Source organism: Bombyx mandarina, chromosome 07, assembly GCF_030267445.1.
Source record: "Bombyx mandarina strain Sakado chromosome 07, ASM3026744v2".
Taxonomy (NCBI): Eukaryota; Metazoa; Arthropoda; class Insecta; order Lepidoptera; family Bombycidae; genus Bombyx; species Bombyx mandarina.
In genome coordinates this window covers 8,055,122-8,075,660 of record NC_143214.1, presented here as the reverse complement: position 1 = coordinate 8,075,660, position 20,539 = coordinate 8,055,122, and the positions used below count along the sequence as shown (strand labels likewise).

The 20,539-nt window shown below is 40.1% G+C and overlaps 1 protein-coding gene across 1 annotated transcript; it reads left to right on the top strand.

The window, feature by feature from the left end:
- The first annotated feature begins 373 nt into the window (after positions 1-373).
- On the top strand, positions 374-9,724 carry LOC114250578 (uncharacterized). The gene is made up of 6 exons (XM_089728687.1): positions 374-735; positions 3,820-3,973; positions 5,311-5,434; positions 6,213-6,347; positions 7,764-7,977; positions 9,251-9,724. Exons 1-6 carry the CDS (start codon positions 576-578, stop codon positions 9,400-9,402), a joined length of 939 nt encoding a protein of 312 aa, XP_089584813.1. The 5' UTR covers positions 374-575; the 3' UTR covers positions 9,403-9,724.
- Positions 9,725-20,539: the final 10,815 nt, after the last annotated feature.

Here is a 20,539-nt window from a genome sequence, read left to right as displayed (position 1 = left end):
ATACAACCCACTGAGTTTCTCACCGGATCTTCCTAGTAGGTCGCGATTCCGATCTGATGTTAGATTCTACGAAGCTCTTGTTAGTGCCAATGTTAGCAAATCCTCTCAGGCTAGGCCTGTGAAGCTCACCTACCTGTCCACGCGTAACTGGAATAGCGCCTTAAGCTACCAGTGAATAGGTACCAATAAACAAAAAGGGAGGTCATTTGTTCATCAAAATTTATTTCTTTCGCTGCCCTTGATATATACCCAAGTTTAAATAAGTAACTCCAACTGCTAGTGCATCGAATATAAACAATGTGAGCAGGTGAAACTGAGAAGTAGGCGGTCGGATTATTGGTTCGCCGATGAATCACCGACATAACAAAACATTCACAACGTTACGGTCTAACTTTATGGTAGGCGATATGAAGTGTGTAGTTGGCCAGTTTTTAAGGTCAGAAATCACATCATTCGTTACGATAAAGCGCTAGCGTCTATACGCCTGTTCTCAGCATTACCTGATTAACGGTTAGCGTTTTTCATAAACAAAACCGTGTTAATTAATTTGCGTTTGTACTTAAAACCATATCGAAATGTATTTAACGTTGAAACAAAAGCTGTTAGAAGTTCCCGAAGGCACGGCGCAGCAGATACAAATGTTATATGGCTACGATGAAAAAAAAATGAATGAGGCCGTCGATATTCTGGAGGAATGGCTGAAGAAACAGAATCATTTCCTGAAGAAAGATTTTCGTGAGTAGCTCGTTAATTATGTTTTCTAATTAACCTAAATACTAATTTACACAACATATTCAATTATTTTTTTGGTATTTTTTTTTGAGTCTTCGACTTAGAGCTTCGATTACCGCCACGAATCTTTGTAAGTGGAAAGTTAATTTTACAGCTAGGACCGAATTAAATCGAGGAATTGAGAGGATTTTTATTAAAGGAAAGAAAATAAGATTGGACTTGTTTCAAAGTCGTCGTGGTTCGAAGTCGTCGTGGCCTAAAGGATAAGACGTCCTGTGCATTCATGCTGAGCGACGCACCGGTGTTCGAACCACAGGCGGGTACCAATTTTTCTAATGAAATACGTACTCAACAAATGTTCACGATTAACTTCCACGGTGAAGGAATAACATCGTGTAATAAAAATCAAACCCGCAAAATTATAATTTGCGTAATTACTGGTGGTAGGACCTCTTGTGAGTACCACCACCCTGCCTATTTCTGCCGTGAAGCAGTAATGCGTTACGGTTTGAAGGGCGAGGCAGCCGTTGTAACTAACACCAGGTCCCATCTAAGCAATAAAAAAAAATTCAAATTCGTTTTCTTTTTTGGCAAATTTAACAGTCGATTTGTTACCACCATCTAACAACAGAATCGCGAGTTAGATGTTAAACATGAAATTGATGCTTGATGATGATGATTTTTATCTTCTTTTTTTAATTTATTTAATGTACCAAAGCCTAGGTATATTACTATTACAGCATATTACTATTACAATAGGTATAGCTATTTTTTCCCTACCTATGCTGATGGCCTTGAGAGGCTATATCAACGTTACCAAACAAGTAGGTGAGCTCACGGGGCTCAAACCTGACGAAGTTGCTAACACTGGTCCTAGCAAGAGCAGTGCTTCGCAGAATCTACCACCAGATCGGAAACGCAACCCACTAAGAAGATCCAGCGAGAAACTCAGTGGGCTGTGTCTGTGGTTTAGTTTACTCGTCGAGCCCTTCGTCGCAAGCGACGGGTTCGGCGAGGACGGTGACCGGTGCTTGAGGTACCTAAAACCACCGTTAGTGGATCGGGAGGATCCGAAATGACGTGCTTAGGGCGACGTCGACTGTTTACCATTCGGTCTGCAAGATCGGGAATGTATATAGCTCAGTAAGGCTTTTAAGTAATTTAAATCTAACGTTTTAACTACTATTTTAACTAATGTCCCAAAAAATAAATCTACTGACCATACTTAGTGTCTATTAAGGCTAAAACTTAGTTCATGTGTTCTTTAGGCGATGATTAAATTAGAAAATGAAGATGTTCAGAAGCTTTTAGGACGCATTTTTTATTTATTGCTTTGATGGTTGGACGAGCTCACAGTCCTGGTGTTCAGTGGTTACTGGTACCCATAGACATCTACAACGTAAATGTGCCACCCACCTTGAGATATAAGTTCTAAGATCTGAGTATAGTTACAACGGCTGCCCTACCCTTCAAACCCAAAACGCATTACTGCTTCACGCCAGAAATAGGCACCTACCTGCGCGGACTCACAAAAGGTCCTACCACCTGTTGTGAGCATTGTGAGCCGTCTCGGGTAGGTATTACGTTCTTAAATATTTTGGAAAGACACACCATAACTTTAACTTATATTAGATTGGCTCGGTGATGCAGTAGCTAGTGCTGCTGCGCCAAGGGACGCGGGTTCGATCCCCACATCGGGCAAACATTGTGCAATGAACAGCTTAGTTTGCTCTTTGTTTGGGTGTTTATTATCCATAGATGTTTACATTTAAAACGCATATAAGTATGTATGTCAATCTCTGGTACCTATAGCACAGGGACTCCTAAATTTGGGTCGGTGTGACCCGGTCCGTGATTTGTTCCCAGCTATTAATTTATTTTTATTTATTATGACCCGGCTAGTGACCCATCTCGACCTCGCAGAGGCGAATCAGGATATTCTGCTTAAATTATAATACATTACAATGATTTTATATGTATTATTTATAAACATATTTTCCTAAATTTTGTATTGGAAGCTTTGAATTTCAATTTCATGGTAATTTAGCTTTCAAACTTGCCGAATTTCCCGTTAAAAATTTTACACTCATTCGTTTGTTTCTAACAAGAAGCAGGTATGTGATTACCGATACTATATACTGGTAGCAGTGCGTTTTTGTTGAGAGTAAGGCGTCTTGTGAGTCCGCATGGGTAGGTACTATCAGGGTTTTGAAACTGCGATACTTTAAGACAATTAATTTTTAGTATGGAAACTAGCGACATCTTGTAGCGGATGCCCTTAAGCTTAAATGTTGTATTGTATAACTAAACACAGAAAAATAAAAAAGAACATACAAGTCTTTATTTGTTATAGACAAATTGATTAAATTTTATCAATTTGTAGTTTCTGAAAATTTACAAAATCCTTCATTAACAATAAAATATAGGATAGGTAATATGTTACTGCCATCTACAAGAATAATGAGAAACTAATATAAGCGACGCCATCTAGTGGCCGACTCCCTTAAACATTTTTGTTGGGTGCTTGAGTTGCTTACCTATAACTAATTTATATGTGTTATCGATGGGTACCATCTCCCTGCCTATTTCTGCTTAAAAAAGGCCCATTCTCCGGTTTTAATAGTCAAACAGCCTTAATACAGTAACCATGGAAACTTCGACTTTATCCCTCAAGGTTGATGGCATCTTTCGCGTTGTAATGTCGTATCATCCAAAAACGAAGAGCCGGTTTTGGGGCTCCTAAGTAATCCTGGGTAGGATTACCCGCAGTCCCTGGTCTACACGTGCGTGTGACGTTTGAAACAGCTCCGAAATATCGTAAACTTATTGAAAAAAAAATTCTCAGTATGTACTCGTTAAACAATGTTTTTAACGGAGATACCTGCGACAATTTTTTTTTTATTGCGATTGTAGGCAGACAAGCATACGGCCCACCTGATGGTGAGTGGTTACCGTCGCCCGTGGACTTCAGCAATGCCAGGGGCAGAGCCAAGCCGCTGCCTACCGAGCCAAGCCGCTACCTGCCGCTAATATAAAAACAATTCGAAACATACTACCGTCTTAAGAAAAACTAATACAATTTTGCAGCAAGAATATACTTGGAGACGAATATAATAGGAAGCAAAGGATCTATCGAGAGAACTAAATCAAAACTGGACAAGTTGTTCGCTCTCCGGACTGTTCTACGGAAATTTTATGAATTCAATGATATCAGAAATGAGTTTAAAAACCTGTTCTCGTGGTATGCATTTATTTTGTATAAACTTTATTAACTACATTTAAATTTGCACAGCTGTGATCTACAGAAGTATACACACTACAGAAGTATATCATTATGTACGTCATTCTTAAAGTATTATTTATGTATTTGTTATCACATTATGAGCGAGTCGAGCAAGCGGCCGATTTGATGATGTCATTTGTTATTTTACTGGTGGTAGGACCTCTTGTGAGTTCGTGCGGGTAGGTACCACCACCTAGGCACTATTTATGCCGTGAAGCAGTAATGCGTTTCGGTTTGAAGGGTGGGGCAGCCGTTGTAACTATACTCGAGACCTTAGAACTTATATCTCAAGGTGGGTGGCGCATTTACGTTGTAGATGTCTATGGGCTCCAGTAACCACTTAACACTAGGTGGGCTGTGAGCTCGTCCACCCGTCTAAGCAATAAAAAAATAAAATAAAAATGTTTATCGAATCTCGTAAACTTAACAACGTGAATACAACCTTGAGATATGACTCGATTTTGTTACGCCCTCGGAACTAGGACCACGACTGTCTCGCGACAGAAATAGGCAAGTTGGTCGTACGAAACAATTCGGAGAAAATGACCTTCCACCGAATAAGTCTTTATATAGAACGTATTTTTGTTTTTAAGCGCCTTGTTGCTGTGGTGGTAAATAATTGTACTCGGGATCCGGTTATGAATGAATGAATGAATGAATGATTTATTTTATTTCAGACAACAACAACAAGTCCTATTATTACTACTATTATGATTACTCGAAGTATTTTCATTGATTTTCTTCGGATTTCGAATATTGTTATAATTTTTCTTTATGCGCCTGTTTTGAATTGCAATCCAGATTGTTATATTAAATATTTAAACTTATAATTTCTATGGTTGTAATTTGTTGTGTGCATCAATAAATAAATAAAAAAAGAATGCCTTACAGTAATCAATCAAAGAGACGTCGGAAAAAATTAAATTAAACTAAAAATATTCAGATAAAACCGTAAATTAACGAAGGTGGTAGGACGTCTTGTGAGTTCGCACGGGTAGGTACCACCACCCCGCCTATTTCTGCCGTGGAGCAGTAATGCGTTTCGGTTTGAAGGGCGGGGCAGCCGTTGTAACTATACTGAGACCTTAGAACTTATATCTCAAGGTGGGTGGCGGCATGTAAGAAAAAAAAACACACACACACACACACAATTAAGATTTTGAATTACTATCTACTCTTTGATGTTATTAACAGTGACTAGTTAACATCTGGTAGACCGTTAGTCTGACAGTCCGACATGAGTAAGACATACACATTTTTTTTTTCATTTTTTATAACACGTTTTTTTGTTACAGTTCAAACATGCTAGCTATGCCTAAATTGACGAAAGAAAACAATAGAATTTTTGTATTAAAAGTGATTGGAAACGAGATCTTTGATAAAGTTCCATATTTAGATTATTACAAAATTATGATTGCGGTAAGTTTGCTTTGACCATTTGACGATTTATTATTATTATTTTTATGGTTTTTGCAAGGCCCAAGCCAGTTTGAAGTCGTCGTGGCCTAAAGGATAAGACGTCCGGTGCATTCGTATGTAGCGATGTACCGGTGTTCGAATCCCGCAGGCGGGTAACAATTTTTCTAATGAAATACGTACTTAACAAATGTTCACTATTGACTTCCACGATGAAGGAATAACATCGTGTAAAAAAAATCAAACCCGCAAAATTATAATTTGCGTAATCACTGGTGGTAGGACCTCTTGTAAGTCCGCGGGGGTAGGTACCACCACCCTATTTCTGTCGTGAAGCAGTAATGCGTTACGGTTTGAAGGGTGATGCTTATCTAAACAGGTAGTTTTTTAGGAGCTTTAGGAGGAATATATATATATATATATATATAACAACTCTAGAGATGTATAGACGTGGCGTACTCATGCATATTATGACGATAACAACTTTTATAACTTTTTGAATCGTTATATCTCAGAAACGGTGGCTCGTAGGAAAAAAAGTATTGATAGATTTTCTATAGATGATTTTATGATCTACATTTTTGTCTAAGATACTGTTATGATAAAACCTACCGTTTTGCTGAAAATTGCGAAAAACTCATTTTCTTAACCTCTGACCTTGAATAAAAAAATCCATACACGGGAATGATGGGGAACTTTTAAATATCATTTATAATTGTTTTGAACAATTTTACTGATTTTCGAATGTCTAAATTGTCCGGACTAATATTTTCCTTTTTAGTACATAGAATACTTCAGGATGTATGATTACTCGGACGGATACAGAGTAGTTATTGACTACAGGTATATCAACATTATGAGTATAATAGCCCGCCTCAACCTGGTAGAGTTAAAAGAGTTTTTCACACTAATTTTAGTAAGTACATTCATTTTTATTATTCAGAAATATTAAATTTCAACTTTATCACATACAAGCTTCATTAAAATTTACTCCGAATATCACATTCCAAACGCATTGTCGTCTAAAGAATGAGGTGGAGTGGGGGTGAGGTAGTGAGGAGTGATGTCGTGTTAAACAATGCGAGTGTATCACACAAACTATCCGGTCATCGTTCTCGTTGAACCCGTCGCTTCAGACGAAGGACTCGGCGAGTAAATTAACCCACAGACACAGCCCACTGAGTTTCTCACCGGATCTTCTCAGTTGGTTGCGTTTCCGATCCGGTAGTAGATTCTGCGAAGCGCTGCTCTTGCTAAGGTTAGTGATAGCAACCTCGTGAGGCTTGAGCCTCGTGAGCTCACCTACTTGTTAGGATTACGCTGAAATGGTCACTCAAGGCTTAGGTAGGGAAAAAAAAACAAACTATACCAATTCACATAAGGAAGTATATATGTGTACATGTATTATTCTTTTGCAAATACGTACTAAACATGTGCTCGCGGACGGCTTTCAACATTCATCATACTATGAAGAACGTAATGTAATAAAAAAATCTATCTCGTAAAATAAAATAAAAAATACTATTAGTAGGACGTACTCTAAGGTAAGTTCCACTGAACAAAAGACGAACGGAGAGCTAGTTCCCGCGCCGCGTACAGTTAGATTGAGATAATCATACTTATAATATTAAATATTGGTCACTCTTGGTCTATCCACGAGGGATGTCTGGTTTCTGTGATTCCATAACAGAGAAAACAACAATAATGACTTTTTGAAAAACCTTTATGAGATGAAAATGAGATTTATACTTTGAATGACATATAAACATGTATCCTATCAGCTTATAGCATAATTATAATTTTTTAATTTAAAATGAAATTTAAGCCTAGAAAAAGACAAAGTGAACTTTCCGTCTCTTTTAAATCAAGCGTATACCTTAAACTTTAAGGTAAAGGCTTTAAGGCTTAAATTAATAAAATCGTAACTTAAGAATTACAATTATTCAAATACGTTTTTGTCGTTTATCAAAAAACAAGAATTTTGGTCTAAGCCACTTTAGTTCTAAAAGAGCGATTTGATAAATAATGAAATACATATATATGTAGGATTGGTAAGAACGGAACGTATGAAAAAAGTGTAAAACGGAGCGTTAAGATGTGAGTGAGAGAAAACGGAAAGAAAAGGAGAAGAGAATGACAGAGAAAAAAGAAGATGGCGAATACGGTTAAAAAATGAGCAAGGCGTAATAAAAACGTTAATTAATTTTTAAATTATTATTATAACAGAAGATTTTGGAACAGTGGAAGTTTTATTTTATGCGCTGCGATCCCTATTCTACATTCCTATACATATATTGAAAATTTGGAATATTATTCTACAACTTTTTCACAGTCCGGCTACGGTGCGAGGCTCAAAGGAATCCATATAATAAGTACATCGAAGGCAGTCGAGAATTTGCTGAGAATAATAACACCGTTATTCAATCCAAAATTGGTGGCCAGATTCAGAGTTCACGGAACGTTGGAGTCATTACACGAAGTAATATCTCAGGATAGGTTACCAAAAGAGCTGGGGGGGACTGGACGATCGCTTAAAGAGATACAAGGTACTCGAATAAGTATCACGATATATATATTACGTAAAAATCGTATACGTTACCTACTTAAGTAAGCCTTAGACCAGTGGTCGGGGAACCGGGGTAAATTACCCCAAATAGGGTAAAATGAAATTTTGGGCGGTAAAAATGAAACTTTTGGGATTAAAAAGTATATATTGAAGTGAAACTTCTTTAGAATCTTTGTGATCTCAATGAAACGAAATGAAATTTCTCAACTGTATATTAAAATACATATATTACTATTATTACCGTTATATATTACTAGGTATTACATAGATAAATTGAGTAAATGATGCTTAAATTAAATTTTTAGTTATTGTTTTCTTTTCAAAATTATCATGAGGGCTGTAATATGAAAGATGCTAAAAAGAAGCGAATTCGTTTTTTTTTTGTTCTTCGCCATGGGGTTAATATCAACTTTAACAAAAATATTTTGGGGTAATAATTAAAAAAGTTCCCCGACCGCTGCCTTAGACTAATACGAATCTAATCGAGAAGATAGTGAGAATGGTAGCAGATAGATATATACATTCCATATGTAGCAGGATGTGCGTTGTGGCGACGCATCGCTATTTGCAAGTGACCGTACGATTCTCTTCCCACTCGCTCGGCGTGAGAATTTAATTTATTAAATACTGAATAATAATTTTATATATAGTCGTTGTCAAACCAAAATCTGCTATGTGCACTTTTTGAGATTTTTACTTTTTGACCTTTTCGTATAGCTCACAGCCCCATCTACCGTATAAAAAAAACTGTTATGTGTCTATAGCTTTAATATTTATCTATAGCTTTTATTTGAGCTCTTAAAAATTCACCTTCATATAAAATTTTATGCGAAAATGTTTTTACTGGCTAATTCAAAATAGAGTTTTTGCACATAGCAGATTTTGGTTTGACAGCGACGATATACTAGCGGATCCGACAGACGTCGTCGTCGAATGCATTACACAAAAATTCATTCAAGTCGATCCAGCCGTTTAGTTGCATTATAGATAAATAACTTAGATACCGACTGCAGTGCCATCTGCCGGGCTGATTTGTGAATCTAAGCCATCCAGGGTGCCACCCAAACGCATAGGAAAAAAGTCATTAAATCGGTCCAGCTGTTTAGGACTTCAGGGACATACGCACAGTAGAATTATATAATGTTGTAAACTATCCTTTTATACATCTAATTATTACTGTAAAAATAATATTAATATATCACATCTGTCAGCTCTACCGAGATGGCTCACAATTTTTAATTACTACTTTTCAGATGACTGGATCGACCTATTGAGCTCGAAGGAGACCTCAGAATTCTTCCGCGAGATAAACAAAGCACAGGTCAACGAGGCGTATAGAATGGATGATTTGAAGAATGAAGAAATGGGATTGCCGGGAACTTTCAGAACATTAAGTGTTGATTAAGACAAAACAAAACAAAGAAAAACTGCATCGGCGTTTTGTTTTTTTTAAGCCTGCGTGTTCCGACAGCTATCATAATAATATATTCGAATTAAAATGTGAACGGTGTAGATGTATTTTTTTAGTTATGGCCAGGTGCAAATGCCGCATTCTCAAGGTCAACTTATCTATATTTATATAAATAAATTGCTGTCCGTTAATCTCGCTAAAACTCGAGAACGACTGGACCGATTTGGCTAATTTTGGTCTTCAATTATTCATGGAAGTCCAGAGAAGGTTTAAAAGGTGAATAAATAATATGAAAATGCTCGGAATTATATAAAAATAATAATTTTGTTTTTCTTTCGATATGTCCCCCGTCGGACGGATTCCTTTTGTTGGTTTTAAGTTTATTTTACACAAAAGTTTAGGTCTTTTATTTATCGATTGAGGCAAAACGAAGTCTGCCGGGTCAGCTAGTTGTAAATAAATGTAATTATATAAGTTTTAAACTAACGAGATGAATACGAGTTATAAATATGAATCCAGTATTCGTTTCATGATGCTCAAACGGACGAATATATATTATAGGCAAGAACTTGGTTGTGCCCCATGAGCGACGGTAACCACTTGCCATTAGGTAGGCCTCTGCCTACAAAGGCAAAGGCAAGGCAAAGGTACCACAACCCTGCCTAGTTCAGCTGCAGTAATGCATTTCGGTTTAAAGGATGGGGCAGTCGTTGGTCTATAAATCTGAAATTTAAAATTTATGTCTCAAGGTGGGTGACGACATCTACCTTGTAGGTGTCTTTAGGCTCCGGTAACCACTTAACACCTGCTGGGCCCTGAGCTGGTCCACCCTACTAAGCAATTAAAGATTATGTCATTTCATTTCGGAGGCCAAGATCCATCTCTGGTCACTAAGCCAGAATTGGAAGTTGGTGCTGTAAGTATAATCGTTTCATACCCGATCCTGTAGACCGAATGGTAAACAGTCGACGTCGCCCAAAACACGTCATTACGGATCCTCCCGATCCATTAACGGTACTTTTAGGTACCTTAAGCACCGGTCACCGTCCTCGTCGAACCCGTCGCTTGCGACGAAGGGCTCGACGTGCGAATTAACCCATAGACACAGCCCACTGAGTTTCTCGTCGGATCTTCTCAGTGGGTCGCGTTTCCGATCCGGTGGTAGATTCTGCGAAGCACTGCTCGTGCTAGGGCCAGTGTTAGCAACACTCCGGCTTGAGCCCCGTGAGCTCACCTACACGTTAGGGTGAAACTGAAATAGCCTATCAAGGCTATCAGCATAGGTAGGGAAAAAATAATAATAATCGTTTTTCTACATCGGCCGCATAGCCCCATAGCAAAATGCCATAAGACATGACACTGTGGAAGTAACTAAAGTAAACCACGAAAAACGAGCAGTGTCCGCGTTTGTTAAAAAATTTTTTTTTTGCTTATGCTGCAGAGCTGAGCTTACTCGCCAATTTATAAATATGAGGTCCCCACTGCAGTTTGAAGTCCACTGTTATACCAAGAAATACGGTTGACTCAACAAGCTCCAATGATTCCTCAGAAACAATTACACTACTATCTACTTGTCTCACATTTAAAGATGATTTAATACATTTTAAAGTAAATTTAATACATTTAGTTTTTTTACTATTTAATAATAGGTTATTGATACGGAACCAATGAACCACACACGAAATCGCATCATTCACTTCGTCATAGACTTGCAATTGTCGGTTAATTTTAAATAATAAAGATGTATCATCTGCGAATAGTACAACCTCGTGTCGGGACTCAATAAAACTAGGTAAATCGTTTATATATATTAGAAATAAAAAAGGACCCCAAAATGGAACCCTGAGGTACACCCATTTTCAACAAGGTGCCTGAAGATCTATTACCTTTCACATCTACTGTTTGTATCCTTCCTGATAAATAGGAAGTAATGAGTTCCAATGCACCATCCCTAATACCATAGTGATGTAGTTTCCTCACCAATGTTTCATGTTCAACACAGTCAAATGCTTTGGATAAGTCACAAAAATTCCAAGACAATCATGCGATTCCTCCCAAAACAAAGATATTTTTGATTAGATAAGCACCTGCATCAGTTGTAGAGCGACCCCTGGTAAACCCGAATTGTTTATTATGAAGCAGGTTATTTGAATTAAAATGTTCTAAAAGTTGTGTCAAAATAATTTTTTCAAAGATTTTACTCAACGTAGGGAGTGCTGAAATAGGTCTATAGTTAGAGAGGTCATCAGTACTACCAGATTTAAAAAGAGGAATCACTTTACTATGTTTCATTAAGTCAGGAAATACAAGATGAGGAGCAATAATGTCTATTACAGACTTCAAAACCTTTACTGATATTCCCCACAAGTCAGCTGTATTTTTTACATTAAGGCTATTAAAACTTTTTTACTATATATCGTTTGAATTAATTTTCTTAAATTTAAAAATTTCATTACATTTGTTGACATGGTTATGCAATAATATTTCAGCTGCTGTGGGGGATGAATTTAGAGAAGTGGTAGTTGAAACAGGAATGTCAGAGAAAAACTTTTCAAAAGCATTAGCCACATCCTCATGACTAGTTACCAATTTATCATCTATTTTTAATGAGAATTCTTGGTGGCTATTTCTGACTTTTCCACTTTCTCTACCAATAATGTTCCCAGTCATCTTTATCTCAGGGGATTTTTTTATTAAAACACTTAAATGTAAAAGATTTTGCCGCTAAACAAATTTTTCTAAATAGTTTTGAATAGTTCCTGACATATTGATGAAATGTTTCATCATTATTATAAACTTTTTCAGAGTACAGATCATACAACTTTTTTCTACTTTTGTACACTCCGGTGGTGGCCCACTCACTGAACACTGTTTTGTTTTTTAATATTACAGTTTTAGGAATAAATACATTAAATACCAAATTAATTCTCTCAAACATATTCTGGTATGACAAATTTGGGTTTTTGTTATAAATAATTTCTGAATGTTCTTGCTTAATATTATTTCTAAACTTCTCAATTCGTTTTTTATTAATAGAAACAATCATAAGAGTATTTTTATCTTTAGAATTCATATTAGATTCAAAAGACACAAATTGTCCACTATGATTTGATGTTAACTGATTAATAATTTTTTTGTTAATCGCTGTTACATTTAATTTTGTAAATATGTTATCTAAACATGTTGCCGATATGGTCGTTGTTCTAGTAGGCTCTAAAAATAAGTTTGGGAGGTTATATGACTTTAATAATGTTCTGAATCTAATAGTGGTATTTGTATTTTCTAAAAGATTAATATTAAAATCACCACATACAAAAATTTGTTTATTAGAGACAGAAAGCTTTAGCAATACATTTTCCAAAATATTTTCAAAAGAATCATATAACGCATCAGGAGGTCTGTAGACGCAGACAACAATGAGGTGCTTCGTTGATGAAATTTCAATAATTCTCTCAACAGAGAGGGCCACTACATCCTTTCGTTCCTTACATTTCAAACATTTACTAACGAGAATCAGTGAGCCACCGCGAATAGCGTTCTCTCTGCAGATGGAACTTGACAACTGGTGATCATTAAAATTAAACAATAATTCATAGTTTCGAAACCAGTGCTCAGTGACACAGAATACATTAATATTATGTATGTCGAATAAATGAGGTTATGGGTGTAAATAAAAGGGAAGACGTGATTTCAATGTATGTAATTTACATGAAATACAAACGAGTAAATCGTGGCTTGGAAGGAAGGTATGCAAATGAATTTTACTAATGAGAAATAAGTCATAATTATTTCACAACTTTTAATTATGAACTCACAAGAATTACCTAGTTGAACATTTTTAAATGCAAACCGACATAGATTGTACTCACAATGTTTCCTTTCCGAGAGCTGGAGCAAAAGTGCCGGTGTGTTTTTTTTTTTTTTTTCCTACCTATGCTGATAGCCTTGAGAGGCTATTTCAGCGTACCCTAGCTTGTGTAGGTGAGCTCGCGGGGCTCAAACCGGAGAATTGCTAACACCGCCCTAGCAAGAGCAGTGCTTCGCAGAATCTACCACCGGATCGGAAGCGCGACCCACTGAGAAGATCCGGCGAGAAACTCAGTGGGCTGTGTCTGTGGGTTAATTCGCTCGTCGAGCCCTTCGTCGCAAGCGACGGGTTCGGCGAGGACGGTGACCGGTGCTTGTATTGCCTAAAAGCACCGTTAATGGATCAGGAGGATCCGTGATGACGTGCTTTGGGCGACGTCGACGGTTTACCAAACGGTCTACAGGATCGGGTATGTAGTTTCCGGCGGCCACGACAAGAGGGTTCTCATGTCGTGCCGCCTTCTCAAAGTGGCGCAGCGATGCCGACTGTAGATACTTACTGACGGGGTCGAGCTCCAGGTCATCGTGGAGGTCCACGTTCCTCTGGAACCATGATGCTCCGACGGCTATCCTGCAGAATCGGGATTGTATAACCTGAAGGGGTTTCAAGTTGGTGCGGGCCGCGTGAGCGAACACTACGCTTGCATACGTCATGACGGGGCGTATGCAAGTTTTGTAGAGGGTTACCTTGTTACGGAGGGACAGTTTGCTTCGTCTACAAAGCATTGGGTAGAGTCGTCCTAGTATAAACGCGGCGCGATCGCGTACCGTTTTTACGTGGGGACGGAATGTCATCCCTCTGTCGAGGGTGACGCCTAGGTATTTGACCTTCGGGGCCCACGGTATGGGCTGGTCAAAGAGAGTGATGGGGCTAACGGCGGAGGTGTTTACGCGCCTATTGGGGAGTGGGGTGCTCGAAGTGGTATTCGGAGGGCGACCCCTTTTGAATAGCACCGCTGTGCTTTTCGTGGGGTTTATGTCTATTCGCCACTTCCGGAACCACTGTCCCATGGTGGTTACTGCGGTCTGGAGTCGCCGATGAAGCAACGACATCTTCCTACACGAGTAGTAGATAGCCGTGTCATCGGCGAAGAGCGCTAGATGGGTCTCCGGAGACCGGGGTATATCGTTGATATACAAACTAAATAGTAACGGGGAGAGTGCGGAGCCTTGCGGGACTCCGGCAGTCAGATGACGGGGACGGGAACGAGTTCCCTCTACTCGATATCGAAACGAACGGTTCGACAAGAAGTCTCGTATGATGAGCACGAGTCTGTCTGGCACTCCCATGTTGTACAGTTTGTAGATCAAACCGTTGTGCCAGACTTTGTCGAACGCCTTCGCTACATCGAAGAAGAGGGCGCCGGTCGGGATTTGTTTACGCCTATTTAGCCCTATTAAGATGTGCTCCGTGAGGCGGTGCACTTGTTGTACGCACGAGTGTTTGGCGCGGAATCCAAACTGTTCGTCTATTAGAATTTTATTCGCGGTAACGAAGTCCCAGAGGCGTTTCCGAAGGAGCCGTTCGTAAATTTTGCCTATCGCTGGGAGGAGACTAATCGGTCGGTAACTAGCGGTTTCATTATTCGGTTTGCCCGGCTTGTGTATACCGATAACGTCCGCTTCTTTCCATACCGCCGGAAAGATGCAGTGCGTCATAGCGGCATTTAAGATGGTAGCCAACATTGTTATCAGTTGGACTGGTAAGAGTTTTAACGCGCGGTTGCGGATGCCGTCGGAGCCGGGTGCCTTCTTAGTGTTATGTTTGTAAGTAAGTATTCACTTCAGTGTGTCAATAAACGGTGAACGCAACGTACGTGTCTATTATTTACTAGTGGCGAACGCGGAAAAAAAAATCAATTTGTGGCTTGTTTGTTTCTTGTTTGGACTAATTAAAATTATATGAACATAATGTCGGTGGGACAGTTGGAAGAATTCGCGGTAAACAGTGGAAACTGGTCCTCATATGTTGAGAGATTGGAAATGTACTTTTTGGTGAATAAAGTGACTAACGATTTAAAATTACCCACATTAATTTCCGTTATGGGTGAGGAAGCGTACGATTTATTATCGACATTAGCCAGCCCTTCGAAGCCGTCACAGTTAACATATGCTAATGCCGTGGCGATGTTGGCAGCTCACCTGCAACCGAAGCCCTCAATCTTGGCGGAAAGATACAAGTTTCGACAACGTCGGCAGCTGAATGAGTCAATAGCTGACTACGTCACAGAATTAAAAAAGTTATCAAAAAATTGTGAGTTCGGCTCCTCGCTGGATGAAAATCTGCGTGATCAAATGGTTTGTGGATTAAAGAGCGAAATCATACGGCAAAGGTTATTTGCCGAGGAGAAATTAGAATATAAGCGTGCAGTTACGTTAGCTTTGTCATTAGAAGCTGCGGAAAGGGATGCAATTGCAGTGGAACGTACGCCAATTGAGGAGGTTAACAAAATTAACTTCAATGAATGTCCAAGATGTGGAGACAGGAGACACCAAGCAAAGGATTGCATATACAAAGACTACGTGTGCAGTTCATGTCATGAAACCGGCCATCTACGAAGAATGTGCCCCAAAAAAGGGCTTAAGAACCAGGCGGAGGCAGCCGGGGGTTCACCACGCACCGGGCGCCGGGGGAACCGGGGTGCAGGGAACAGGCGATCGTGGAGCGGGCAGCGCGGTGCGGGACGAGGAGGCCGAGAGCGGGCTCCTTTGCACTTATTATACGATCAAAACAACGATGACACATACAACAACTTCAATAATGAACAGGACGGGTGTGGAGAAGAAAATGAGCCTATGTACCAAATGACATTGAGTAATTATAAACCGGTGTGTATTAAAGTTAAAGTCCAAAATTGCTTGCTCAAGATGGAGGTCGATACTGGATCGGCGTTATCTTGTATTAGCAAGAATGTTTATGATAAATATTTTTCTAAGGAGAAGTTACAGGCATGCTTATTAAATTTAAAATTTTACGATGGCTCAATCATTCGGCCTTTAGGGTTTATAAACACTATAGTGAAGTACCAAGGTGTTTCAAAAATGTTAGACTTGTATGTCATAGACAAAGGAACGACTAATCTATTGGGCCGACAATGGTTAGCTGAATTGAATATTCCTATAAAAATATCAAAACCTACGAGTTTTAAAATACAACACAGTAACTTTGTAACCGAACACGCACGAGACTATAATAAATTAATTAATGAAATTGTTTCTAGACATAAATCCTTGTTCGACGGCACATTGGGTAAATATACGGGGGGCACAGCAGAGTTAATCGTGCGGCCGGATGCGGTGCCTATCTACTGCCGCGCGCGACCGCTGCCGTATGCGCTGCGCGAGCGCGTCGATGCCGAGCTTGACGCGATGCTGGCCGCGGGCGTCATCAAACCGGTGGACCACTCCGACTGGGCCACGCCACTTGTCGTAGTACGCAAAGCGGACGGCGGTCTGAGAATATGTGCGGACTATAAGGTAACCCTTAACAAAGTATTAGCAATCGACAGATTTCCGGTTCCAAAAATGGAGGACTTATTCAGTAATCTCAGCGGAAATAAATTTTTTACTAAGCTTGATTTATCTCAAGCTTATAATCAAATAGTCTTATCAGAACGTTCTAGCGAGTACACGGTTATCAATACACATAGAGGATTATTTAAATATTCCCGCCTCGTCTACGGGTTAGCTTCGAGCCCAGGCATTTTTCAAAAACTAATGGTAAATATGTTTAAAAATGTCCCAAATGTAGTAGTTTTCTATGATGACATATTGATTAGAAATCAGGACCTAGACAGTCATTTAAAGTCTATAAAAGAAGTATTAGATATATTAGAAAGGTATGGCTTAAAAATTAAAAGGAGTAAGTGCGAGTTCATGGTAACAGAAGTGAGGTATTTAGGGTTCATAATAGATCAAAATGGGGTTCGTGTAGACCCAGAGAAAGTCAAATCAATAGCAACAATGCCACACCCAAATAACGTGACAGAATTAAAATCTTTCATCGGTATGGTAAACTTCTATTCGAAGTTCATACAAGATTTGAGTGTACATTTATCACCTTTATATGCCCTTTTAAAAAAAGGTAAACACTGGATGTGGGGAAATGAACAGAATGCTGCTTTCCTGAATGTTAAAAAGTTTTTGTGTAGTACAAAAGCCCTCGCACATTTTGATATGTCTTTGGAGTCGGTGTTGACTGTGGATGCGAGCGCGCGTGGTCTGGGTGCCGTGTTGGCGCAGCGCGGGCCAGGAGGTGAGGAGCGCGTCGTTGCATACGCTTCACGCGCACTCACCACTCATGAATTACACTACAGTCAGATTCATAAGGAAGCATTGGCGATTGTTTTCGCGGTGGAAAAATTCCATCAATACTTATATGGGAGAAAGTTCATACTACGGACCGATCACAAGCCTCTGGTGAGCATTTTCGGGCCTAACATAGGTATCCCGAGCGCGGCAGCTAGCCGCTTGCAGCGCTGGGCTATCAAACTATCAGCATATGACTTTGAAATGGAGTACGTTAGGACAGATAAAAATGTAGCCGATGCACTTTCACGGTTAATCGAGTCTCAAAAAAATGACGTAGCTTCCGAGGAAACAGACTTACCCGAGCAAACTTACTTACACTTCTCAACAGAAGCTCTGTTAATAGATTATAATGTTCTTAAAAAACAAACTAGTAGTGATCCAATCTTAAGTCGCGTCTTAAGTTATATAAGGGACGGATGGCCCTTAGACATAGAAATTATTGAATTAAAACCATATTATAATAGGAAAAACGAACTTTACATTGAATTAGGATGTATAATGTGGGGTCATCGTGTGGTTATACCCTCTTCATGCAGAAACAAAATAATAACGGAGCTTCATGATCCGCATATGGGCATAGTGAAAACAAAATCGCTAGCACGTAGTTACGTTTGGTGGCCGGGAATCGACGAAGCGCTCGAGACGGAATGTCGCGCTTGCACCGTGTGTGCTGCCGTCGCAGACGCACCTTTTACACACGCGCCCCGCTCGTGGCCCTGGCCCTCACGCCCCTGGTCTAGGTTACACTTAGACTTCTTAGGCCCCATAGGTGGAGTAACTTATCTAGTTGTAGTGGATTCATGCTCCAAATGGATAGAGGCAATTAAAATGCAGAGGACAACGGCACAAGCGGTTATATCGGTACTGCGGGACTTGTGGTCAAAATTCGGCCTGCCAAAGCAAACGGTCAGCGACAATGGACCGCCTTTCTCGAGCTCTGATTTTCAAAAGTTTCTGATTCATAATGGCATAGAACATATTTATTCAGCTCCCTATCATCCCGCCTCTAATGGGGCCGCTGAAAATGCAGTTAAAATTTGTAAACGTGCGATTAAAAAGGCATTAAAACAGAATTTAAACGTAGATACAGCTCTGTGTAGATTTTTATTAGCCTACAGAAATACAGAACATGCAACTACCGGCGATAGTCCAGCCAATATATTACAGGGTCGAAGTCTCCGTATGAGATTAGATAATTTAAAACCAGAAAGGCAATCTCGAGTTGTCGCGCAGCAAGAGCGGAGCGAGCAAAACGCAGGGGGTGTGCATCGACAACTCGAGCCGGGTACTAAGGTGTGGTATCGGGATTATAGAGGTCTGGATAAATGGGTACCTGGGACGATCCTCAAGCAATTAGGTAGTCGTGATTACTGTGTACGATCTAGTTTTGGAACCGAGAATCATAGGCACGTCGATCAGCTAAAATTAAGGGTTACAAAAAATATAGATAAAGTTGATACTTTTGCGTCGATTCGTAAAAATATAAGTCCCGAACTGATCTCTCAAAATTTAGACGTAAGAACACAATCACGTAAGTCGCTATCATTTCCCATGGCAAGTGGCGAGGAACCAGTGGCGGTGGTCAACGATTCGGAGAAGAGCAGTTCACCACCAAAAAATAGCACACCGGCACAAGATGCTGTATCGCCTATTCGTGGCAGCCCTATGAGACCCGCTGTGCCGATAGACAAGAGAGCATGTAGTACTGGTGGTAAGAGTATGAATGAAAATGTGACACTCAAACGTGAACGTCCTGTAAGAATACGCAAGCCACCAGTTAGATATGGATTCGAGGAAATAGATTAAGTATATAGTTATAACCTCTCTTTGTTTTTTTTTTACTTTAGTTTGTTATGTACGCTTAGTTAAGATATATATATATATATTAATTGCGCTTATAATGTGTAGTAAATAAGGGTGGAGGTGTTATGTTTGTAAGTAAGTATTCACTTCAGTGTGTCAATAAACGGTGAACGCAACGTACGTGTCTATTATTTACTACTTAGGTTGAAGGTTATCTATTACTTCTCTAACTTCGTCAGAGGTAATGGGGGGTAACGCGTCCGAGGGTGGCAGGGAAGCTCTGCGCTCGACCTCCCTGTCGACTGCCTCGGTGTGTTCGGGGTCCGCGTATTGAGTGCTGGTGGTGCACTGCTCTTGCAGTGCATCGGCCAGCAACTCTGCCTTGTCATCGTCATCGAAAGCCGGTGGTTGGCCTGAAGGGCGTACGAGAGGAGGCATAGTAGCGGTAGTTTCGGACTTGAGAGTTCTTGCTAGTCGCCAGTATGCTTGATGAGAGGGCGCGAGTCCTTCTAAGTAGCTATCCCAATTCTCATTTCGGGCGTCGCTTAGGCGAGATTTTACATCCCGCTGTAGACGACGCATCCGAATCCGGTTTGAGTGCGTGGGAAGTTGATCGTAGGCCCGGATTGCCGCGTTTCTAACTCTTAGGAAGTTCCTAAGTTCGGGGGACAGTCTGATGCGGTGAAAGCTATCCTCCACATCGACTTCTTTTGAGGATCTTATGATCGCGGAAGAGATGTGATCCGTGATGATGTTTATGGATTCGACTGTGTCCTCGGGGGATGGAGTTGAATCCGGGCCGCAGGGGAGGATTGGTGGAGCGGCATCGGCTAAGCATTTGCCCAGCTTCTTCCAGTCCACCATGGTCCTCGTAGCTGTGACTGGGTTGTGGGGGCGACTGAGCTGCATAACGACAGGTCGGTGGTCTGAGTCGAGCTCTGACATTGCTTCGATGGAGCGTAAGCGCAGAGTTACGTTCCTCAGCAGTGCCAGGTCTATAGTGCTCGGACGGAGCGCGATGTTATACGGATAACATGTTGGAGTTGGGGGACCGACTACTTCGAAGGTAAGGTCGTCTATAAACGCGTCGAGACGCCTACCGTTTATGTTTGAACTGTGGCAGTTCCACCTAGTGTGGTGGCAATTTAAA